Here is a 26,225-nt window from a genome sequence, read left to right as displayed (position 1 = left end):
TAATCTTTTCTTTGTTTTGATTTAATTAGGTAAAGGCTTTAGACAAAGATGAACATCAAAATAGCGTCTTGGTATATTCAATGTATGAACCAGAAAATCAAAAAATTAAAAACTTATTCCAAGTCGATGAAAATAATGGATCGATAAGTTTACAAGCCTCAGTTGCCAACTATGCAAATGAAATTTTTGAATTTTTCATTCGTGCCAATGATGGTGGCTCACCATCGTTACACACTGATGTCCCCGTATCGGTTCTTATTGTTAAAGATGACATTGATATACCCACATTCGAACACAAGGAACGAAATCAATTCATATCGGAGGTCTCAACACCTGGCACTTTGATATCTCGAGTTCGATTACTTGGCAATCTAACTGGAAGCTATAAGATCATTTCAGGTTTTGACGAAGACAAACAATTTGCCATTAATCAAGAAGGTGAAATCACCTTGACAAAGACTCTCGATCGAGAGCAAAAAGAAATCCACACTATCGGTGTGTTGGCTGAAATCGGAAGCAGTCCAGCTTATTCAGCTGTTTCGGAAATAATTTTACATGTTCAAGATGAAAATGATAATGCTCCTATATTTGAAAGCAATCCCTATAGCATTTTGTTAGCTGAAAATGCAGAAAAGGGAACATCGATAGTCAAAGTAACAGCACATGATTCCGATGCTGGTTCAAATGGTGAAATACGATATTTCTTACCCGACGATATCGGTGATATTGCTAATGTATTCGATATTGATGTCTATTCGGGGTGGATAACAACCCTAATTCCGGTCGATCGAGAAAAACGTAGTGAATATCGTTTTCAAGTTGTTGCTACCGATCATGGACAATCGAAACATATTGGCAAAACAACTGTCATGATCAAACTCAAGGACTATAATGATAATTGTTTATTATTTAAATCACCAAATTATACAACTTCCGTCAGTGAAGATGCCCTTCCTGGTACTGTCCTCGTACAACTTTCTGTAACCGATAAAGATGCCGATGCTAATACAGCTGTTGAATACTACATCACTTCCGGTGATCCATTATCTCAATTCCATATTCGACAAACTGGCGAGTTGTTTACAGCCAAACCACTCGATCGAGAACAAACTTCATCGTATTTCTTAAATATCATTGCTACCGATGGCAAATATAGTGCATCTACAAATGTTACAATTGTTGTTAAAGATGTTAATGATAATCCTCCTTATTGTCTGAAATACCGTTATAAAGAGACTATTAATGAACTCATAATGCCTGGAACAGTTGTTACACAAATTATTGCCACCGATGCCGATGAAGAAGCTAATTCCAAATTGAGATTCTATCTAACTGGTAATAAATCTGATGATTTTGTATTGGACAAAATCTCTGGAGTCTTAAAAACCTCTCGGAAAATCGATCGAGAAACTGTTTCCAAGTATTATCTCACTGCTCATGTTCAAGATCGTGATCAATTATCATGGGAGTGTATTTCAAAGATAGAAATCTCTGTTGCCGATACAAATGATAACCATCCTCTATTCAGTATGACCGAATATTCTCTAATTCTTCCTGAAGATGCTGAAATTGGAACACTTGCTACCAAAGTACATGCCACTGACCGAGATGTTGGTGTAAATCGAAAAATCCGTTACTCATTTCTTGATTCTGGCAATGATACATTTGGAATTTCAGAAGATTCTGGAATCATAACTCTCAAAAAGTCATTAGATAGAGAATCAATAGCTTGGTATAATTTATCTGTCATTGCTACCGATCAAGGTCTACCCCAGCTTTCTAGTATTGCTACATTGATTGTGAATGTACAAGACATAAATGACAATCCACCAGAGTTCACTCAGCAACATTATTTTGCAAATATCCCAGAGAATTGTATCATTGGATCGGAAGTTGCTCAAGTTTTGGCAACATCTAGAGACACTGGAGTCAATGCTGATATATATTACTCCATTATCGGTGGCAATGAACAAAAGAAATTTGCCATAAATCGTAATACTGGAAGTGTTTATTGCAATGGAGAATTGGATTTTGAAAAAATACGACATTTCCTTATCACAATTCAAGCTGTTGATGGTGGAACACCACCACTTAGTAATCTAGCATCGTTAAATGTGAGTGTTACTGATGTCAATGATAATAATCCTCAATTTGCACAGAATTCCTATAATGCTAGAATTCGAGAAGATGCTTTAATCGGTGATAAAATTCTTCAACTCAAAGCTTTCGATGCTGATTCCGATGAGAATGGTCGGATCTTCTATAACATTGAACGTGGTGATCGTTTGAATCAATTCCAAATCGATAATAATACTGGTTATCTATCGGTTAAAGGTCCCCTTGATAGGGAATCTATATCAAGTTATGTCCTTGAGATTCGTGCTCGTGATAATGGTACTCCAGAGCTTTCAAGTTATGTCCATGTCAACATTGATATATCCGATGCAAATGATAATCCTCCATTATTCAATAAATCCAATTATACCATCATTGTGCAAGAAGACAAACAACTTGGACATGTTTTGATTAAATTTGAAATAATCGATGCTGACACAGCTCCCAATTCAGCCCCATATACTTTTGATTTTCGTAGTGGAAATGATGGTGGAGCTTTTCGATTGGAACAAGATGGAACTCTACGAACAGCAACACGATTTAATCATAAAGTTCGAAGTGTTTATAATATGCTAATTCGAGTATTTGACAATGGAACACCACCACTCTATTCAGATGCATGGGTAACAGTGAAAGTTATCGAAGAGAGTCAATATCCTCCGGTAATAACACCTGTGGAAATTTTAATAAATTCATATCAAGATGAATTTCCAGGTGGAGCTATTGGTCGTATTTATGCAACCGATCAGGATAAATATGACAATTTGATATACCAACTTGCCCCAACAGCTGGGGTTCTCTACTCCCCACACACCCTATTTAACATATCTAAAGACGATGGCTCTCTTTATGCCCTGCCTAATCTTGATGTTGGAGATTATAGACTGAATGTAACAGCTTCCGATGGGAAATTTACTGCCCATGTTGTGATTAAAATCACCGTTGATTTAATTAGCAAGGAAATGCTTGAGAATGCTATTATATTAAGATTTAGTAATGTTACACCGGAGGACTTTATTCTAAGTCATCGAAAGGGTTTCATTCGATCGATACGAACTGCAATGCGAACAAGACAGAAGGACATAGTTATCATCTCAGTCCAACCATACAATGAGAGTGCTTCGAATGAGTTAGATAGTCATCGGCGTTATGCTAGACACAGTATCCTAGCGGATGTGGTGAAAAATCAACTCGATGTTGTATTTACAGTTCGTAAGCAACAAGTAAATCCTAATGATGATGGTTATTTCTCGGCCAAGGAAATCCAAGCCACTGTTGCTGATAATATGGAAGAAATCGAAGAGGCAACAAATCTAATTATCGAGCAAATTGTCAAAACCAAATGTATTCAATCACAATGTGTTCATGGAGTTTGTAAGGATAAGATCGTCCTTGATCGCAAAAACATCAATACAATTGCAACAGATGTGACAAGTTTCATATCGGCAGTGTATCAACATTTGAATGAATGTAAATGCCAACAGGGTTATGGTGGGGAGAAATGCAATGAAGCTGTTAATTCGTGTGCAGCTAAACCATGTCCAATGTATAAAATTTGCTTGCCAGAGGGAAGTGATTTGGAAGAGGGACATCGATGTGTTTGTCCACATGGCTATACTGGACCAACATGTGATCATGATGTTAAGAAATGTATTGGGTATTCTTGTTATAAGCCACTCAATCCAGTCTCATTGAGTGGGAAGAGTTATGCTCATTATAAAATCGATAAAGTTGTGGGAAAGAAGATCTTTGAGGATCAGTTGATATTTACTCTGAGAGTGCGAACTCTTCAACAGACTGGAAATCTTATGTATGCCTCGGGTAAGGTCGACTATAATATATTAGAAATCTCAAATGGTGTTGTGCAATATCGATTTGATTTGGGATCTGGAGAAGGTCTGATAAGTGTATCATCGATTTATGTATCAGATGGAGAATGGCATGAAATCAAACTGGAACGCGAAAGAAACAGTGCTAAATTGGTGGTTGATGGAAAGCACACAGCTCAAGGTAGTGCTCCCGGAGTAAATGGAATATTGAATTTACAGTCAAATGATATATTTTTGGGCGCTGAAGTGAGACCACATCCATCGGTCTTAGGATTCGAGGATATCCAACGAGGTTTTGTTGGTTGTATGGATGATATTCGTTTAGCTCGAGAATCTGTACCATTGCATATGACTGGAAGTAGTACAATAGCGGTTTTAAAAAGATTTGCCAATGTTGAATTCACCTGCGACAGTTCGACGATATTGGTTCCACTTGGAATCTGTGGAACTCAGCCATGTTTCAATGGAGGAATATGCAAAAATATCGGAATTAATAATTTCGAATGTCAATGTCATCCTAGATTCACCGGACCATTTTGTAAAGATGATTTGGATCCATGTTCATCATCGCCATGTTTATTCGGGGGTAAATGTCATGCAGAGGTCTCAGGAAACTACTCATGCAGTTGCCCGGCAGGAATGTCAGGCAAACGTTGTGAATTTGGTCGATTTTGTTCGCCAAATCCATGTAAAAATGGTGGAGTTTGTGAAGAGGGTGACTATATGGCGCATTGTATGTGCCGAGGTTACACTGGGGCCACTTGTGAAATTGATTTGGATGAATGTGAAAATCAACCATGTGGCAATGGTGCGACTTGTGTCAATGAAGCAGGTAGTTTTCGATGTATTTGCCCACCTGATTTAACTGGTGCCAGTTGTGGTGATCCATTATATTCGAATTCGATAACAAGTCAGTTACGAAACTTGCCATTAATCGATATGATAGGAATTGCATGCGCTATTATTGGTGTGGTTCTACTACTTGGATGCCTGTGTTATTATATATGCAGTCGAAAGACAATGAATCAAGCTGGGGGAAGTGTGAATAATGATCCACGCAAAGATATTACATTGAATGCTGTTATGCCAAAGGAAGACTATAAGAGAAGTTCGAAATTGAGTAATTTAGAAGTTCAACAACGGCCACAAAGCTATACGACCAGTTCGAATGATATACCGTATCCAGTGAGTACGGTATTTGTTAATAATTTAGATATTTTAAGAAGTTATGGTTCGGCTGGAGATGAGCTGGAAAATGTTCCACCGGAATATCAAAAATTAAATTGTACCAATCAACATATTAACATAAATGGGACCACATCGAGTGATGCGGAATCACTGCATAAACAAACTTGGTCGGATCAAATGCAATTGAAAACGTTTAGTGACAATAAACTTAATAATGGTAAGGATTCTCTTATATTATTTCATTCCAATTCAAAACCAATTGATCTTAAATTTTTGTATTTTTGTTTTTAGGTCGCAAAATCGAACAACAACATCATAGCAATCAACATACAATGCGTTTAGGTTCGCTTAAACCAACATCAACATTAAATAGCAAATTATTGCATGTCAATCTTCCAAATATAAATAATTCTCAAAGTGCATTTGAAGATTCACCTAATAATCATGGGCAATATCATTGGGATTGCTCAGATTGGGCAAGACGAAGTCAAAATCCACTGCCTGATATCACTGAAGTTCCTGGCATTGAAGTGCCCGACTCATCGAGTTTTCATAGTAATGAAAGTAATGAGTCACATCCGAAGAGTGTTCATATTCCGCTTAGTAAGTTTTAATTTTGTATATTAATTTTTGAGTTTGAGATTAAAAAAAAAATGTATTTATTATAGACCTTGGTCCTGTGGATCCTGTTCGTGATATTGAAACGTTGAACGAAGACATCGAATCGGAATACGTTGAAGAAAGCGAATCTGAGTGTAGTGAGAAACCTCTTTCCATGTCTTTCGAAACCCACACACCCATATCTGGATTAAATCTCTTAGATAGTGGAAGCGAAGAATATAGATTTAACACAGGTTTGTTTTTTTAATTATTTTTTTTTTCTTGTGGTGGATAAGTAATTTATGTAAAATATTATTATATTTTATATTTCCTAATGCTGCTAGTGCCTTTAGTTGTAAATAATAGTAATAAGTGTGAGTATATTATTTGTTAAAAATATTATCTAAGTATTTATTTTAAGTTATTTCAAATAATTAGCTATCTAGACTTTAATATTTTGGACTTTGAAAAAAAAAATCTAAAACAGAACACTTGCTTACCAAGCAACAAAAAGTTGTACTTTTCTATTGCAGACATTTCAAGATGGTCTCTTTAAACAAAGGTTTACGTAATTAAGACACCTTATCCCGTACTATCACAATATAATATAGACCAGGGCAAAAGCCATTTTCAGAGTTCAAAAGTTGATAATAATAGAGTGATTCGGAAATTTAGACTCAACCTCAGTAAATAACCGGAAGTAGGGTGGGGGAGAAAAAAAAGGGGATGGGGTTAAAAAATGAGGTTCTTAGCAAAAGTACACATAACCATCGTATCAAAAAAAAGTTATAAGAAAAACAAATTTTTTATTTCCATATAAAACGAAATATTTTTTTAAGAAAATCGGTTCAAAGTTGGTTGAGAAAAAAGTTAAACGATTTCAAAAGAAATATTTAAAACAAGTATTAGTTTCGTTCAACCAACAATTGAGTTTTGGATGAAACACGACAAGTTTAAAATTTTTTTGCTCAATCAATTTTGATTTGAAAATAAATTTTATTTAAATATTTTAATTAAAAGTTAGATATTCTAGTTCAATTATATGCCTTAAATCGATGTCAAAGTAGAATGATAAAAAAAGAATTTGAAAAATTTTTGAGTTTATTAAGTCGAGGTTTGTTAACAAAACTTCCCAAAAAATGCATTGAAAATTAAAAAAAAGAAGTAATCAACTTTTTTGACTTAAAATAAAAATTAGAAGATCAAAAAATTAATAGTTTGCTTAAAACAAAATAAAAGTTTACTGCAAACGTAAAAACTTACATTTTCACAAAATTTTATCAAAATACAATTATTTTTCAAACAAAACAAAAATAGTTTTTGACATTTTTTTTCAATATTTTTAAGGTAATGTAAAAAAAAATTATCCATAATGTTGTAAAAAAGAAATTCCAACAAGTTAAATCCGTCGAAGTAAATGTACCAAAGTAATTCAAAAAAGATTCAACCGTAAATCATAACATACGCTTAGTTTGTAATATATACATTACATATATTTGTTTTCCATATGGCTAGTGACTAGATCTATGAAGAAAGTTTTCCAAAATATTTATTATTTGAATTGGTACCATTTTTTTAAAAATATTTTTGTTCATTCTCTAGGCGATATTTACCATCGACATCCTAATAGCTACTTGCCCCGATACAATATACAAAGTGAAACTGATGGAGAAACATCAATGTGCAGTACTAAATTGTTAAATAGTCAAATTAGAAGAACAATTCCAGGAAGTAATAATGATTCGGATGATGAAGAAGTTTCTGGATATGGTTTCCCAAATCGAAGATGTAAAAGACAAATCAGTGATATAGATAACATCGTCAGCAAATGTGGTAAATTTTTTTTTCTATTCTATCTTAATGACTTCCTTAACTTAAAAAAAATATTTTTCAGGTCCTGGTGAAAATATGTCGCTCTTAGGCAGCTATCATCTTGGCGACTGTGAATCGAATAGTGATATATCCACACAAATATGTGAGATCGAAGACTCGGAATTCGAGGATACACGACCGTCAACAAGATCTAAATCAGCAACACTCACCAATAATGCCTCCTCATTGGCATCGGTGGGCTCCTCCTCGAAAGGTTCTTCTTCTGGTAAAAAGGCTGTTAATTGGTCAAGTAGCGTCCATCAAACCGATGTTTGACAAATGTACTGTGAACTAATAATTATGGCGCAACATAATTTTCACTTAGTTCCAAATAGATAACAATGATTTAAAAACCTTGCAGCTTATGAGAACACATATTATTTTATAGTATAAATCTAGTTAGATACATATATATATATTTAATTTAATAAAATTAAAAAAAACAAAAAAAAAATACAGGGTACTTGGGGAAAAAAAAAGAATTACAACACAACAACAACAACAAAAAATAAGAGAACCTTGTTCAAACAAAAAATTTTCTACTTAATCTTGTTTAAAAAAAAAACTAAGTTTAAAAAATGGCTTAACAAAAAAAAAAACAACAACAACTATTGTAATTGTAAGCCAGCAATTCTTTTATATATACTGCCACGTCCAACATAAGTTTGAACTTCAGCATTTTGTTTAGTTTTAAGATTAATCATTTAGTTTTATTTAATTTTACAAACTAATAAATTTACACTTTTTTAAATAATTTTTTTTTTATTTATACTCTATTTTGTCAATTTTAAAACAATTGGCTGGGGAACATAACTCACAGAATGGCAGCGTATGCGATGCATTATTTAGAAATGGTTTTGAATTTTCTGAACCGTGGAAATGAACTCTTTTGATATTAGTTAAAGTATTTTAAACTCGAATAGACGTCCTTTACTTCGTACCTTTTCTATATCAGTTTAATAACTATTTGTTGAAATCGCCCTGTTAGCATGAAATTTTGATTGTTCTAAAAAAAAACGTTGAAACTGACGCCTTTGCATTTGATTGTTCCAGGATTTTTATGTTATTTGCTTTTTGATGAGAATCTCTGAGGATCTATCCATTAAAGGTGGCAAACTGGCAATACGATTTGGAACAGTCGTGCTCTTTTTTTTTTCTTTTTGCAAAATACATGCCAGACTTTCAGGGATTTTTGTACATCTAATTCTCTCAAGGTTTTTGTTTACTTCTGCTCCCATTCGAAGCAATCTTCATTTCCGCTATCGTTAAATTATTCTCATATTTTCTGTACATTGGCGTAGCGATGGCCTCCAGATTTAAGATAATAAAAGTTCGGACAGCATACCTATGAGCTTTACAGAATGCGGGAAAGAAGGAGTTAAGATTCCTTTTGTGGTTTTTCGTATATCATTAACCAAGCTTAGCATAAAAAAATTTTATCCCACAGAATTAAAGCTCATTTAAAGCTCGTTGAATCTTCTACGTCTCACTTCAGCCATGCACACTGGACCGAACATTACTCGAGGATTTTTTCTCTAAAAAAAAACAGAATGTTTCATTTGCTCTTGTCAGTGTTTACGTGTGTGAAGAAAAATATTCTTTCCTAAATCCAGAGTTCCTAGAATATAAACCACTCAATCTCTAGATAAAGCAATAACGGTGAGTATTTTTTTGTATACACTTAAATTCGTTTAATTTTAATTTTTTTTAAATTTTTATTTATTGACTGCAGTTAAACAAAATCTTTTTCATTAAATCGTGAATTGTAAAATTGGAAATTATATTTTCTTTTTTCAACATCTAAGAGTCCATATTTTAGTGAAAGATGGAAGTTTAACTCAAATTAACTCTTCAAATTTGGTGAGAAATAGTGTTACGCGCTGAAAAATTGCAAAAATGTGTCATAGAATAGTAACATCTAAGATGTTCTTATTTCTTTCAATATTTTACTGATGAAAATAATGTTAAATAGCGATATACCACGATATTTAAAACTTCATCTGGTGCAGGTGGTCACTGTGGTGTATGTGTGACATTTTTTTTATTGAAATAATTTAACGGTTTGGTACAAATCATTTGACTTTTGTTAAAAAATGAAGCCTTAACATTTTGAACCTTTATGCATTTCATATTATTGTTTTAAAAACAAGTCCTTTATTTTAATTTTTGATGAGCTTTTATAATAATTGGAAAGTGTTCTCTCCATAACATATCACATCTTATAGGTTGTAGAAGATCCTGTTAAAGCACGACGCGACGTACCCCCATTATTATACCAGTTTAGAGCTAAAGATGGTGTCTAAAGAAAAAGTTTGCACATGGGTTGCCTAGTGATATTCTGTTTAGGCATAGGGTTGCCATGCCACGCTTTATAAACTAATTTTTTGAGTTTTTTTCGACTACGCGATCCTGCTCTTATGACAAAGTCTTATCAATTATAAAAAAATATATTACGCTAGAGAAAATTTAATTTACAAATTTGAATATTCAAGATTTTCAATATGCACATTCAATTTGGAGCTTAATTTTTGGCTGGAGATTGATTAAAACATTTTGATTTTTATAAATAAATCATTTTCAATTGAAAGCTTCGTACTTTTAGTACTTCGATGCAATTTTGCTGTACAACAAAAAAAAAGATGCAAAGAAGCTCGAATATAATAATTCTAATATTTTCTTTCGAGTTCTTTAAAAACTCGATGTACCTAAATTTTATGTTCTTAGCAATGTTTTAACATTATTCTTCTTGATTTTATATTCCAAATTAAGTTTTTTGGCTACTCAAATTCTGGTATGTCTTTTGACTTATTTTTTCTCAGTCAAAACCAATAATTTTGTCTAGCCTACAAACATTTAAAAATAATTTAGTTTTATTTAACTTTAATCCAATATACCTTACTTTAGTTTAGTTCGCATTATGAGAAAGATGTTGTCATAATCAAAATAAATATAACAAATAGTATGGAAAATCTATAGATTAACTACATAATGTACATTTAAAAGAAGACTAACATTCGCGCAACAAAATAAACAAAACAAAAAAAAACGATCAGTTAAAGACCACTAACATAACTACTAAATTTTTAAATAAAAATCACACATTTTTCATGCTTTCATATTTTTTTTTCTTTTTTTAGATTAAATCTAAGAAATTGTAAATAAAAACTAAAAGAAAAGAACTTAGTATAAAATTGTTCATTACGATGACTGATAAATTATATTTGTACATGCAATTTAATTTTTAACTATAAATTACTTTCATACCTACTTAAAATTAATAAAAAAAAAAAAAAAACATTTTTTAGTCATAAGAAAATAAAGATAATTTAGTGTTTAAGTCGAAGAATTCAATAAGCAGTTACACATTTTAATTTTGTAATGAAAACAAGTTGTTAACATTAAAACACTGTCAATATTGAATATTGACACTAACAACATTAAAATTAAAATAAATATTATTTGAATAAAAGTTCAAAGAACTAGAAACTTTAATTAAAAAAATAAAAAAAAAAAAAACAAAAATTGATAGGGTATCTAAATAAAATTATTATGAATTCTTATTTTTTAACGTATAAATTATATTTGTTTTATTTACAATTACAAAAACTATCCCTAGTAATCTTGGCGATTCTGTAGAGGATTGACTCTATTAGTGTTGCTTATAATAGTTATGATAGTTATGACTTATGACTCCATGAAAATTCTAAATTTTCGGTCTACGCAAATTTGTCAATTATTTAAAAAAAAATCACAAAAAAAACACGCGTCTTTCGTAACCCTGCACAAGAGTTGGGAATCAATGAATACTTTTTGTAATCAATCACAGCTTTCATCCTAATTACATGTAATAATTAGTAATTGAATTTTTTCAATAACAACAACTAAACTTTATTATGATATGAAAAAAACACGCTTCCATTACTTGTAATTGTACCTAATGTTGATTTGGTGATTTTATTCCTTAACCCTCTACTGCATGAATTAATATTAGCGGACGAAAAATTAAAAAATGCTTTACATGGGTTCTTAGGGTTGTTTCAAAACGGTTTTCATTAAAAAAATTTGTTTAAATTAATTTGTTTAAAAAATTTGTTTATAAGCCAAATTTGGCTTCGTGTGCATTAAGGAGTAAGAAATTTTACTAATTTTATTTGTTCAGATTATGTAAAGAATACAATTAAAATTATCAAAAGATAAATATTTATCATTTAAAAACAAAATAAAGTAAAATAAATACATTGCATTACAAAAGGTTAAGAATTAATTCAAATTTGGCTCATTTTAAGCCATGGAACCGAGAAAAGCCAGGTCTTACAAAAACTAAAAAGTAATAAAATGATTGAAAAATATTATAGGTGAGCCCCCCTTCCCCTAAAATTTTTGTGGTTACGCCGCTGGAAATGGGGTTAACATGAGAAAAATGTCTCTAAAAGCGAAGGGGCTTCATTTCTGAAGTAAAACATAGCTTCCAAGTAAAATAATAATGTAGAGGAAAAAAATTTTCCAACAGAAAAATTTAACAAATTGTGTAGATTTACAACCCCTTAATGCATACGAAGCCAAATACGGCTTCCGTACTTTTTGCCCTCCCAAGACCAGGCCAATAATTTTTTTCAATCAAAATTGGTTCATATAGTACAGGAAAGATAGACTTTTTCGTGGAACGAAATACAGGACGGCTGAATTTTTCAAATCTGAAAAAGGGGTATTAGAAAAGCTTAAGTCCTGGTTTTCGGGACGCCACCTCCCTGGCGAAATCCGCCATTTTGGAAAACGCGAATCACTCTATATCTTTAAAACTATGGGTCCTATAGAAATGGTTGTCAGACCAAAGTTCTTGGAAATTTAATTATCTTTTTTTTTGTAGTACATTATTTTTCTCAGCGGGCAATAGTTTTGAGGTTATGTGTTTTTAATTTATTTTTTTTCGGTTTTCTTAAGATTATAACAATCCCAGTACTAGTTACATAATTTTTTAAACAGTAAAAGTTATAGACCATCAAATTTCCAATAATTTGGTATATTTTTGAAAGTCATGCGATGTATGAGTCGAAAGTTATTGAATTAAAAACTATAGTCTAAGTACAGGAAAGTTAGTAAAGAAATCAGGCATTTTGTGGAACGAATTAAAGGGAGGCTGATTTTATCAAACCTGAAAGAAGGGTATTAGAAAAGCTTAAGTCCTGGTTTTCGGGACACCAACCCCCTGGCAAAATCCGCCATTTTTTAAAACGCGAATTGGTCTATATCTCCCAAACTATTGGCTTGATCGAATAAGTTACTGAACAAAAATTGTAGGTAATATAAATATCTTTTCTTGTGCATGCACTGTTTCTCAGCGAGGACAACACTTTTTAGGTTATGTTGTTTTATTTTTTATTTTTTCTGTTTTTTTAATTTTTCTCAGTCTCTATGATAGAAATATAATTTTGTAGCATCATTAAAGTTGTAAAACATCAAATTTACATAAATTTGGGATACTTTTGAAGATTATATGACTTTTCAAACCAAAGATACGGAACTTAAAGAGCAATCCCTCTCAATATTTAAAAAAATATACTAATATGTTTTTGCATAAGGTATGAAAAAAAGGCTAAATCGGGTACCTAATGTAAAAACAAGAAAAATATGATATGAGGGGGAGTTATTAAGGTGGGTAATGGTAAAACTTACAATATTGAGGTACACATATTTTGTTTTAAGTCAAACATCATACTTTTATGATGCTAAAAAATTGTGTTTCTATCTGTTTTTATCTTCTACTGAGAAAAATTAAAGATAAAAAAAACAGAAAAAAATAAAAAATTAAACAACATAACCTAAAAAGTGATATCCTCGCTGAAAAACAGTGCATGCACAAGAAAACATATTTATATTAACTACAATTTTGGTTCAGTAACTTATTCGATCAAGCCAATAGTTTGGGAGATATAGACCAATTCGCGTTTTAAAAAATGGCGGATTTTGCCAGGGGGTTGGTGCCCCCAAAACCAGGACTTAAGCTTTTCTAATACCCTTCTTTCAGATTTGAAAAAATCAGCCTCCCTTTAATTCGTTCCACAAAATGCCTGATTTCTTTACTAATTTTCCTGTACTTAGACTATAGTTTTCAATTCAATAACTTTCGACTCATACATCGCATGACTTTCAAAAATATACCAAATTATTGGAAATTTGATATTCTATAACTTTTACTGTTTAAAAAATTATGTAACTAGTACTGGGATTGTTATAATCTTAAGAAAACCAAAAAAAAATAAATTAAAACAACATAACCTCAAAACTATTGCCCGCTGGGAAAAATAATGTACTACAAAGAAAAAGATAATTAAATTTCCAAGAACTTTGGTCTGACAACCATTTCTATAGGACTCATAGTTTTGGAGATATAGAGTGATTCGCGTTTTCCAAAATGGCGGATTTCGCCAGGGGGGTGGCGTCCCGAAAACCAGGACTTAAGCTTTTCTAATACCCCTTTTTCAGATTTGAAAAATTCAGCCGTCCTGTATTTCGTTCCACAAAGTGCCTGTTTTTTTACTAACTTTCCTGTACTAATAGTATACACAATCATTGCCAAACTAAAAATATTTGTTTGCAGTTTTATATATAAAAGTGAAAAAAATCTTTTATTCAAATTTTCTAATTTTATTTTTGCATTTTATTTCTTTTATTTTTTAAATCATATTATGAAATGTCATATCAGGCAGACGGCAGTATTGCCATGTCCTTATTCTTAACTATAAAAATTGTAAAATTTTATGATGAAAAAATAAAGAATATTATCTATCTATCTATCTATACACAATTAGACAGTCGATCAAAAATTAATTTTTAATTCCATTTTACTTACCAAACAAACGCAGTAATTAACACTTAAAGTATGAATTTATTCTACACTTTCGATTTCAATGCACACGACTGATCGACTCACCTGTGATCATAAAATACACCTTTATTTTGTGCCGGACACACGAAAAAACTATGTCTATGGGTGCTCAGAAACACAAAGAAGGAGATTGTATTGAATCTTTAACATTTTTTTGTGACAGAGAAGAGAAAAGTGCATACAAACAGACAAAACCATATTTGGCTTCGTATGCAGTAGAGGGTTAAGGACTAGTTATTATCGATTATCGATGGACGACTTTTTTCGATTATTGATAATTAAAAATGATTTTGGGATTGTGAATATCCGTCGATATATTCGATCAGTTAAAAAGGTATTTTGATATTGTGAATCTCTTCTTTTCGTTTTATAGTTCTCTTCTTATAGTTTATAGTTAACAATTTTGCTTTCGATTCAAAACAATGGCAAAGATATTGGTTCAAAGAGATACAAAATACCAAAACAGAAGTTGAACGACACTCGCAATAATACTGTTTTTTTAACACAAGTAATCTGTCCTTTATAAGCCGAATTCGTATGAATCTTGTTACATGTAATTCAGATATTGGAACCAGGCGCGGATTATGTGAATGTGAACTGCAATTTTCCTGGATCGAATGAGATCTCGATTCATATTTTTTTTTTAATTTGGAGTGCACAAAAGTGCATAATTATGAGAAGGGGCTTTTAGATTACAAAATTTTTTGATGTTGAAAATAGTTTCATTTGTATCGAAAATCAATAATTAAAAGAGTGAATACTAAAATTCATCACTGTAGCGGAGCGATACGGAGAATCCACGAAAACTTTCCACCACCGAATTCTTATTTTATGCAATATGCTTTATTTATATTTATACATTGCATTTATTCAATTGTTATTGAATTTTGTTTACCATTTACTTCCCAAAATGCACCCATTTCTTGTGATTTCAGTGGTCACTGTGGCGTATGTGGAACATTTTTTTTTAAAGAAAGTTGCCTTTTGATAAATAATGAAACCACTTGCAATTTATGCATCATTTTCTGACCTTTTACATTATGTTGTAACATTTATAATGTTAATGGGATGAAATTGTTCCAATTTTGGAAGAGTTTAATTTTCTGAAAACCGTCTTAAACGATTGGATGAAAAATTCAAGTCTATTTTTTGAAAATCACTATTTACCGTACCTATCAATATAACAACGTTTTTAACTTCTTCGGTAAACTTATGTTACTGATACAAGACTTTATGCATAAGGAATGTAATATGTAAATAATGCATAAAACCTATAAACTTCTTTTTGTGCTAAAAACAAATTGTTTTTGCTTAAACTTCATTAACATCAACTGTTAGTTTAATTAACCTTTAACCCTCAGTCGGCACACGGGTGCGAATTTGACAGGACAAAAATAAAAAGTGATCACAAAAAAGGGTGAAAATACATTTTTTGGGAATTGTGAACACAATATTCGAATTCTACATCAATTTCATATATGATTCTCTATAAAACCAAATTCGCAAAAAATAGGTGTGCCTACAGAGGGTTAATTAAATAACATAAAACTCAAAAGAATTTTTTTTAACCAGAAGATGTCTTCTAAAAATATGAACATTTTCTATTTTCATTATTAACTAAAAATCCAATAAAATACAAAAGGTTCGTTCTTTTATAGATAAACTATACCTTAATTAGTTAATTTTGTTTTAACTTTTTTTCGCACCTCTTACAAATTTTGGTTAACCAAAGGTATGATAAAAAAAGCTATTTATATTTTATTTACTTTTATTTGTTTGTTTTGTGCTAGGTTTGTATTTTGTAATATTTTTAAAATAAGCAGAATCTACGATGCTGAAGAAATATTTTTAAATTGTGGATTGTTATTTGAAAGGATTTTTTTTTGGTTTATTTATTAACATTGACTACATTTGACTGAGTTGGGCGTTTTGGCACACTGTGGCGTATACGTGCTTTATTTTGTATTTTTTTTTTTGCATTTGAAAAAAACAAGGAATGGAGAAAAAAATAAAATTTATGTTCATGCAATTTGCTCTTATGACACATTATTTTGAGGTATTCTGTAACGTAACTATAACTAATGGAATGAGACCCAATACGACCAATCTAAAAAAAATCATAATCGATTTGGTTCAAATCGTTTTGTTTTGTGAGATTCTCAAGAGGCAAAATTAAAATTTTATTTTAGAATTCTTTGCCGCCGGGTACAAAGGGGTTAAGTCGTAAGTGGTAGTTTGCCTGAAAATGTGAAGTTGAGCTAATCGATGAACTTTTGAGCATTGATCCTCTTATTTTTATAGAAAAAAGTTGTTCTAAATTTATGTTTTTGATACCAAATAAAAGAGAAAAAAGAGGTTATTCTTATTTCATCGAAACCCGGAAAGTGCAATTTTGTGACTTTTTACCCTGCGGCAAAGAATTAAAATTAACGTTACCTTCAATTTAATCAAAATAAAAAAAAATTGTTTTTCTTAAAAACGACTTTAACGATTTTGACTTATGTATACATGTTTGTTGGTACTTTCGCAGAAAAGCTTGTTCTTTTAAAGTAAAACATTCCTGACCAATTATTAACAGTAAATGTCATAGAACCGTTTTTTTTTTTTTTTATTTCTGACTAACGCGCAAACGATTAAACAGAAAATTTTCAAATAAAAGCGTTTTTGTAACCGTTAAATTAAAAATAAGTAAACGTTTCGAAAAAAAATGTTTTTGCATTTAGGTAAAAAAAAATATTTTGCTTTTGAATTTTGTTTTTTTTTTTTGAAAAACGGTTTGTGAAATTTTTCGACACCTAGTTTTTGTTATTTATTTCTTATTTCTTTTTTTTTTTTGAAAACTGTTTTTTTATTTACCTTATACATTTTTTTATAACGACTCTAACGATATTAAGTTTTTTTTCTAAAAATTCTTTCTTAGCTAAGAAATCAAATGGCATACTTCGTTTGGAGGCCAAAACCTTTTAAAACGATGTTTTTTCAGTAAAAAAATTATGTTTTTTTATTAAGTTTGTTTTAAAGAGTAAATTAAAATAGTTGTTTTATGAATGTTCAGTGTTCACCAAAAAAATCTTTAAATTCTAACTGCTACTATCTATAAGAGCAAGTACTTAATACCAAGTCCTGCAATTTATTTTTTCACTTCTCGTATTCATAACATTGAACTACATTGACATTGTAGTTCTCATGATTTACGCAAGAACTGCACCTGCGCCTAAAAGGGTTTAAAAAATACTTAACCAAAACTTTTCGAATGGGACCATATGTTCCATTGTTTCAAATTGTTACAAAACATTTATGTAAACTCATTTTTGCTAAAATAAGACATCAAATTAGTCCGAGTTATATTTGGCTGTTGAGCTGTTTGTTAAATTTTTACTGACTGAACTTCGAAGTCTCACAGAAACACGGCTGTTCAGATCTGAAAATCCGCTCATTTTACCTTTAAAGTTACATTTTCCTTTTTTTTTGTAATTTATAGCGCCATGTGTTGAAATTTCTTCATAAACTGTTATTGGAACTGCTTTTTAAGATCATAACATTATTGGAATATTAACACTCTGTCGGCACACGGGTGCGAATTTGGCAGGACAAAAATTAAAAGTGGTCACAAAAAAGTGTCTTTATAAGGGTGAAAATACATTTTTTTGAATTGTGAATACAATATTCGAATTCCTCAGATTATTCTACATCCATTTCATATAAGATTCTCTATAAAATAGTTAGATCGAAAAAGTTCTAGCGACATGAAAAAGTATAAACCAAATTCGTAAAAAGAGGTGTGCCTACAGAGGACCAGTCTCATAGTCAGAACTTAAGTTAAGAGACGGTAAGCCAGTACACTTCTTAAATGCAACTTAATCGACTCTGAAACTATCCCTGGAAAATAAAACTCTTAAAACCTGAACTTAAGTTAAGTTCTAAAGTGTGCTTTATTTATTTTTTAATTTAACAATACATATATAATTTTTAATTTTAAATATTATGTTTAATCTATGTAACTTAAATAAAATTAAGGCCTTTACCGTTCAAAAAATTAGGTATACCTATGTATATTTTTTTTTTTACAAAACAAAAAATAAATATGTTTTACTAAATGCAAAATTCCAAAATACTTTTTTTTTGCTATAAAAATGAAATTAACTTCTTCTACGGAAAATAATTGTATACGGTTTCGGTGTAAGCACCATCCCCGGCTGAAGAGTGGTACAAATATTACTTCCTGAATGACTTTCAATCTTATAATTTTGTAAAATCTTACACAAAAACGAAAATAAACATGATCTAGCCAAAAGATCACCCGGACAACGACGTCTTCCCTGTCCGAATGGTATAAAATACTCATCATTAATTACACCTTCATCATAGTCCAAAAATCTTTCCGGTCGAAATGTTTGTGGATCCTTCCAATGTGATTCATCCATTAAAACACTATGAGCACTAATTAAAACTGTAGTGTTTTTAGGAATTTTATAACCACCTATTTCTGTATCCCATAAAGCTCTTCGAGGTCCTGATATTGGTACAATGTGGAAATATCTTTGAACTTCCATTATTAAGGCATTAACATAGGGAAGTCGTTTCTTCAATGTCAGAAGTGGGAACTCCTTTTCATCAAGATTCTCTTGGATTTCTTTAAATACTTTCTCCTGGATGTCAGCTCTAATGGCCAAGATCATGAGAGCAAGATCAAGGGTATTGCTTGTTGTTTGTGACCCAGCAATAAAGAAATCTAATATTATCATTGTAAGCTGACTTTCATCAAAAGTACCATTTTCTTCGGTATTTTCTGAGCTCATTTCTTTGAGGTAAGCATATATCAAATCGGTATCTTCTTTGCCTTTCGATTTTTCAAAATTAGCTTTATGCTCATCAATGCTATCCATTATGAACTTACTCAACTCTTTATTGAGTTCAAGTATCAAATTATATCCTGTTCTATCAGGAGCAATGTGTCGTAGCCAAGGAAATTGTGTCAGAACACCTCCGCACATATCAAACAATTTCGATCTCCTGCTCATTAATGATAACAGTGTTTTAAGACGCTCATCTGTTCTTTTCAAATGTTGAGCTGTCGTTAAAAACCATAAGACATTAATTACACTTGTTGCCAAAAACGATCCTGGCCAAACTGGATTTTCATTTAACTGATCAATATACTGGATCAGATCATCGGCCTCTTCAATTATATGAGCTTCCATTGGAGTTCGACCATATCCAATGTTTTTCATTTGTTTCATTGCAAAATTACGATGCTCATTCCATAGGGGTCCATCGGTAGAAGTGATACCCTTTCGGGTTCCCATTGTTCGTAAACGTAGGAAGAAATTATCTGGTCTACCCTCGAATACCTCGCTAAGATGAACTTGTTTTACTAAAGGGTAGGAGGATACAACAATTACATAGTCTCCTCCTAATTTTAGACCAATTACATTAGACTTGTACTCTTTGGCCCATTTTTTGAATAAAAAATGTTGACCACCAACTTTAGGAGCTTCACGTCTTAGCTGTACTGTATTTCCAACCCATGGTTGAAAAGCTGGGCCTGCAAAAGAATAAAAAAGTCCTGATAATATGGGTTTATTTAAATAAAAGAAAAAAATATTGTTAAATTTTAAGAGCAGTTTTATGACATAGATCAATAATTCTCGTATACAATTTTACCTAAATATGTACCTTAGTTAATTTTGATTGTTTATCATTAAAAGTTAACGGTAATAAATTTTAATTGATTTAATGGTTTTAACCTACAAAAGTCTGAAGGCTATTTCATTTTTAAAACTGAAATCACTGATAATAGTCACGAATGACGTTATTATTAAAAATTTAATTTTTAAGCATATATTTAAGTATTATAATTAATTCCATTAATGGGAGTTAATTTTAATAAGACATTTATTAACAAAATAAGTAAATTATTAGCGAATTAAGAAAGGACTCTTTAAGAAAATTCTGATTAGTAAATGAAAAAACTAAACATATTTGAGGTCTGTTTGGTCTTGGGACCAATACAGATTTTACTGTATTGGCGAAAAAAAAACCCTTTCACCTAATTTTTTTAAAGAAAACTCTTTAAGGAAATTCTTCCTTTCTATCCCAAATTCAAATTTTTCACCAAATTTCATTAGTATGGCCTATCATTTTTGTTTTCACTAAAAAAAAATCACCCTATTAACCATGATATTCTTATAGACACCTTAGATTCTTGTTTCTAATCTCAAAAGTAACATAATTGCTGAATTTCAATAGGATACCATTATTATTAATTTAATTTTGTCAATATACCCACATTTTCTTTACGCCTTGAAAAGACACCCTTTCGCATGAAAAAAAATGTATAAACTTATTTTATTCGTAGTTCCAACAACAAAGACAACATTTTTTATAAATTTTGTAAGGGTACCTTTTATACCATCGATTTTATTGGACTTATAGCGGATTTCCCTTATTTCCCAAGAAAAAAAAACACCCTTTCAACTAAAATATTTGTATAGACTGCTTAGATTCATGGTTTCTGTTATAAATGAAACATTAGTACCAATCCTTTTTCATCAAGCTTGAAAAATTAAAATTTTTATAAGTTGTTATGACACCTTTTTCACACACAACTCAACTCATAGCAAAAACACCCTTTCACAAACAATATTTTTAAGAACTTTATGAATCCTTTGTCCCTGTTTTATCTTAAACCTTCATCCCGAATTTCATCATGTAGCATGTTTTTCACATGGATTTCGGCTATATTTTACCTTTTGAAGTGAAAAAAACAAGCACCCTTGTTTTTTATCGGCTATAACGTTTCTTAGAGCAATCGTATTGACTTTATTTTTATGTCATATGTAAAAAATACCTTAAAAACATGTATCATATGATAATATTCGACAAACAAATTTTTTCACTATATTTTTGAGCTTCACCGCGAAAAAAACACCCTTCCACCAACTTTTTTACTTGCGATATATGTAGGTACTATAATATATATTATATCAAGTTATGCATTCGTACAAAAAAAAAAGTTGAGATAACATTTTTCCATAACATTACGATGGTAGACAATGCCAAAAAAGTGGGTCCCGGAAGTCCGTCTGTCTGTCTGTCTGTCTGTCTGTCTGTCTGTCTGTCTGTCTGTCTGTCTGTCTGTCTGTCTGTCAGCCTGTCTGTCTGTCTGTATAAGGACCTACAGTCTAAACGGATGGACCGATTATTGTCAAACTTGGTATGTAGCATTATTTGGTGACTCTCTAGAGGGATTTTTAAGAATTAATTTTTTTGGACCAAAAATAACGGTACTTGTCATATACCGATTTTAGTAAAATTGAAATATCTCGAAAACGGCTCCTACGATTTTGTTTAAAAAATTCAAATGTTAGTTTTAAGCTAGGGTCTATCTTCTAATAAAAATTTTTTTTTGGAAAATCATTATTAACGGTACCTGCCATAGAACCGTTTTTTTTTCAAATCCGATTATCTTCGAAATTGCTTATGTGATTTCAACGAAACTTTTTGTGATTAAGCATTTATACAATTTAAATATAAACAAATTTCCAAAAAAATAATTTTTGGATTTTTAAAAAAATTTGAAATTTTTTTTTGAAAAATCAAATTTTCGAAAACGGGACATTGAATTTTTTTGAAATTTTGTTTTTAGATGTTGATTAGTGATTTCTACAAAATGGCATACCAATTTTATTTTAAAACATTTTTAAAAAAAAATTATTTATAAAAAATTAGTTTTTTAAAAAACGGCTCTAACGATTTTGAAAATTTTTTTCTAAAAATGCATCTTAACATATCAATCAAAACTGCATACTTGTTTTGGAGGGAAATTTGATTTCAGATTTTATTTTATCTTTTAAAAAAACTAATTTTATTTTTTTTCCAAATCTCTATATAAAAAGTCCTAAAAATTTAAGCAACTTTAACTCTAAGAGCAAATTCGTGCGACCCAGTCGTGCATTTTATTTATTGACTTTTTTGATCCTTGGTCTTATCCCAAAAGCAAACTTTTTGCCAAGATTCATGAGTATAACAATTTTTTTTTTATTTGTTGATTTTATGTACTATTTTACCTGTACTATATTACTTCTCACCCCTCTTACTTCTAATCCCGCTTACCTACCTCTATTAAAAAAATATTCATCTTTTCATAAAAAGCATTATAAAATTTTAAAATTAATATATCATATTCATCAACCGGTCTTCTTCTCCTCTTACATATTACGAGATTAAAAAAAAATATATTAAAACAAGCAAGTATACGCCACAGTGAACGTGAACATAGTGAAAATAATGTGAATGTAAATAATGCTATATAACACCTTATCGAAATTTAATAAACACTTGAACTCAATAATAATAAAGTTTTTGTAAATATCTTTTTGAACATTATTTTCTGTAATTTACTAAAAAACTTTCATGAAATCTCGTGTTAATGATTCTGGGTTTTTAAAGTCAAACCGGAATTTCATAAAATTGAAAACAGATATATAGACCAGGGTCGATAATTTTTGAAACCAAAAAAAATCATAGTAGAATGAAACCCATTGGAAAAGGAGGTGAATATGATAAAAATGAAAGGAAAAATAAATTACGGGCGAACCAAGTTCGAGAAGTGGGTGGGTTGAGTTTTTAATGGTAAAAAATGGTATAGGTATCTCGATTTCCGGCAAAACTACAAATCCTATAGAAAAAAGTTGTATCGCAAAGTTGTACGTAATAAAAAGATGTACAACTTTTGTATCAACAATTTTTTCACATAACCTCAAAATATATTATGTGAAAAATTCAAAAAACCGAGTTTTTGGTTTTTTATTTTTATCTTTTTCAAAAACAAAAATTTTTCTACGAAATTTGGTGAAAACTTACCTTATTATGTCCTAAATACACTGTAATTTATTTGATTTAAAATATTAATTTGTTCACCTTATTTTGACTTAATACCAAAAAAACACCCTAATTTTCAATCAAAAATTCACGTGTCAAAATATCAGCTTTTTTCAAAAAGTCGGTGAACATTTCGTTTGTTAAAATGTCTATTTTCTGATGGTGCAAAAAAAAATTTGCATTAGTATACTATAGAACATGTTCTCGTAAAAATCAAAAAATGAAAAAAGCTTAAATTCGAAACAAAGTTTGTATCATTGTTTACAATTTTGGCCTATTTATTCAAATTTACACTTTAATTACTCAAAAAACGTAAGATTTATCAATGTTACTTCAAAACTTTCATGAAATCTCGTGTTAATGAGTCGCGGTTTTTAAAGTCAAACCGGAATTTCATAAAATTGAAAACAGATATATTGGAGTATTCTAGTATCCGACTTTATGATTCAAAAAGTAGTCGGGTTTAAGATTTTATGTAAATTGATAAATCCAAGTGAACCAAAATCACAACGATTTGACAGCCATAAACAGAGATATAGCCGATTTTCAAGAACTGTCTTATGTTATCTATTCATAGTATTAGATATTTACAAGAGATCATTAGCAAACCCCCTCCAAGACACAGTCATGAATTGGACTCTCACTCTTCTTATCATCTTAAACAGCTGACACAATCACTTCGATTTCAGTAGGTGCGTTTTCGCTTCATTCGTTGATTCCTCTAAAGCAGCCAATCAGTTACCATTGAATTATACAATTGAGTTCAACGAAAAATTAAAAATATGGTCAAGAATGAGCTCGTGTCTCGTGTGTCTATTGTGTTTATTTTTTTTTTGTATGTACATATTTTTTTTTTGAAAATAATTTTTTTCTATACAAAAGAAACTATATTGCAATTTGAGAATATTATTTGATTTGATTTCTTTATCTTGTGAAATAAGGCATAAGCCGTTTATAGTTTGATATGCGTAAGCGTATATTCGTATTAGTTTAATATCAGTAAAATTTAATTCGCTTAGCCACAAGACAGAGATAAACTTAAAGCAGCAACATTAAATCCATACGCGGCATAATATAATTTATGATTTATAAAATAGTTTGATAGCAATTTGATTTAATTCACTTCCAGTAAGAAAGAACACATGTTAGAACCTTATAAAGGTAGGTGTACCTACTTATAACATGTGTCTAGAGTGATCATAATCATAATTGCAAATTATGTGGGTGTCTTAACTAGCATGTGAATTGAATTTGAATTAGAAGTCTATCAATTCTATAGGTACTCACCAGGTGGGTAGTTATCCGGACGTTTTAGTGATTTAATAATTGATTGTATAATAATTAAAATTATCGTTGTTAGTAGACCAATAATGAATATTGCATCCATTTTTTTTTATTCGTTTGTAACAAATGTATTTTTAATTTTGTTAAAGAACTTTTTAATACAAAATTAAAAATTAAAAAAAAAAAATAAATTAAACTATCAGTTCAATTATTGTGGATCAATCAAATACAAAACAACAACTTGTAGTTCAAAACCTCGTTAAGGAACAGCCAAATAGTAACTGACTGTTCAACAATTTTTTATGCTCATTAGACGCCCGAGACTGCTGGCGAGACTCAGAGCTCAGAGGCTATAACAACAAATCAGAAGTCTATCGGCTAAATGAGAATAAAAACATTGACGAGACAAGGAAGAGAATGTGATTGTGGTATTGTGGAGTCTCTTTAATATTTGAGAGAAAAGAGAGATAGCGCTTGATCATGAATCTTTTAAAAACACCAAACTGTCTGTTGAATCTCCATTCAGTATTAGATAAGATCAAATTTTGTAGTGGTTCCTTTTAACATTACTTGCAGATTATTGGCAAAGAAGACGAGAATTAGCTATTTACGCAATCTTGTAGATAGGCTATTAAATAAGATATGCGTTGCGTATGAGATAAGAACGATTTATTACGAAGTGACTTGTTAAAAAAGGTGTAAAAAAATGTCCATTTCTCAGAAAACCCAAAAAAAATAGCGAAATTGTATATTACATATTATTTATTGTGCTTACCTGGTTTCAAAGTCCAATTTCCTGGATTAGTTATTCTTTTTTATACAACTTAAACATTTTAAATTGAGCATTCGATTGTAGCTGGAGTAGGTACCTACCTGTAAAGCTGCATACATAGACCGGTATAAGCGCTCATGATTTAAGCTCAGTTTTTGGAGTTTTATCGAAGTTTTAAAAGAATCATAACACTGGTAAACAAAATTCCACCTTTTTTTGTTTTATGAATTTTCTTAACTCTATTTTACTAATTTGGTATCGCTGATTTCAAATCTGCCCTCAGTTTTTTTCTAGCAGCTCTAGTTTGGGTGATATAGGTAGGTACTAGAGAAATGCTCAAAAAGTAGCAAATAATCGATTATTGAGAGTTTATAGGAACATTTTGATTTCCGATTCGAGTTCAGCACACTTTTGTTTTGAAGCAAGCTTAAAAAGTAGCAAAAAATCGATGATTGAGATTTTTTAAACCGGGAATATCGCAAAAACGCGAGCTGATTGAAAATTGTTGACTTTGGATTCGAGTTCAGCACCCCAACAACCTTAATAAACTTAATACAATAAAACCTTTGTTAATCTTTTCTTCGTGACCTTATCTTTTACACTCAAGCCCACTTAGGATTGAATTTGAAAACCCTTGTTAACCAGTGTAATTTTTTCTTGTCTGTTTTTGTTTTTTCAAAACCTAAGAATTGCTCTTTCGAAAATGCATTTCTCTTTAACTACGCTACGTGAGTTTTTGCCCTAAAACTTGAATTATACAATTGAGTTCAACGAAAAATTAAAAATATGGTCAAGA

The 26,225-nt window shown here is 30.7% G+C and overlaps 2 protein-coding genes across 10 annotated transcripts in view; one reads left to right on the top strand and one right to left on the bottom strand.

Moving 5' to 3' along the window:
- The window catches only part of LOC129919002 (fat-like cadherin-related tumor suppressor homolog), a 75,589-nt gene extending 67,231 nt beyond the window's left edge, over window positions 1–8,358 (top strand). For 7 of the 9 annotated variants that reach the window (XM_055999795.1, XM_055999794.1, XM_055999796.1 and 4 more), the window contains 6 exons: window positions 30–5,349; window positions 5,424–5,735; window positions 5,801–5,986; window positions 6,077–6,106; window positions 7,335–7,565; window positions 7,627–8,358. In XM_055999795.1, coding sequence (XP_055855770.1) covers window positions 30–5,349; window positions 5,424–5,735; window positions 5,801–5,986; window positions 6,077–6,106; window positions 7,335–7,565; window positions 7,627–7,880 — 6,333 coding nt within the window. In that variant the 3' untranslated portion in view covers window positions 7,881–8,358. The remainder of the gene's footprint in view (window positions 1–29; window positions 5,350–5,423; window positions 5,736–5,800; window positions 5,987–6,076; window positions 6,107–7,334; window positions 7,566–7,626) is intronic. The other 2 variants (XM_055999800.1, XM_055999799.1) reach the window with 1 other exon arrangement.
- Window positions 8,359–18,408: 10,050 nt separating this feature from the next.
- Window positions 18,409–24,962, bottom strand: LOC129919001 (probable cytochrome P450 305a1). The gene is made up of 2 exons (XM_055999790.1): window positions 24,661–24,962; window positions 18,409–20,035 (listed from the first exon to the last, which is right to left on the bottom strand). Exons 1-2 carry the CDS (start codon window positions 24,758–24,760, stop codon window positions 18,630–18,632), a joined length of 1,506 nt encoding a protein of 501 aa, XP_055855765.1. The 5' UTR covers window positions 24,761–24,962; the 3' UTR covers window positions 18,409–18,629.
- Window positions 24,963–26,225: the final 1,263 nt, after the last annotated feature.

This window comes from Episyrphus balteatus, chromosome 4, assembly GCF_945859705.1.
Source record: "Episyrphus balteatus chromosome 4, idEpiBalt1.1, whole genome shotgun sequence".
NCBI classification, from domain to species: domain Eukaryota; kingdom Metazoa; phylum Arthropoda; class Insecta; order Diptera; family Syrphidae; genus Episyrphus; species Episyrphus balteatus.
This window is presented reverse-complemented; position numbering and strand designations above follow the sequence as displayed.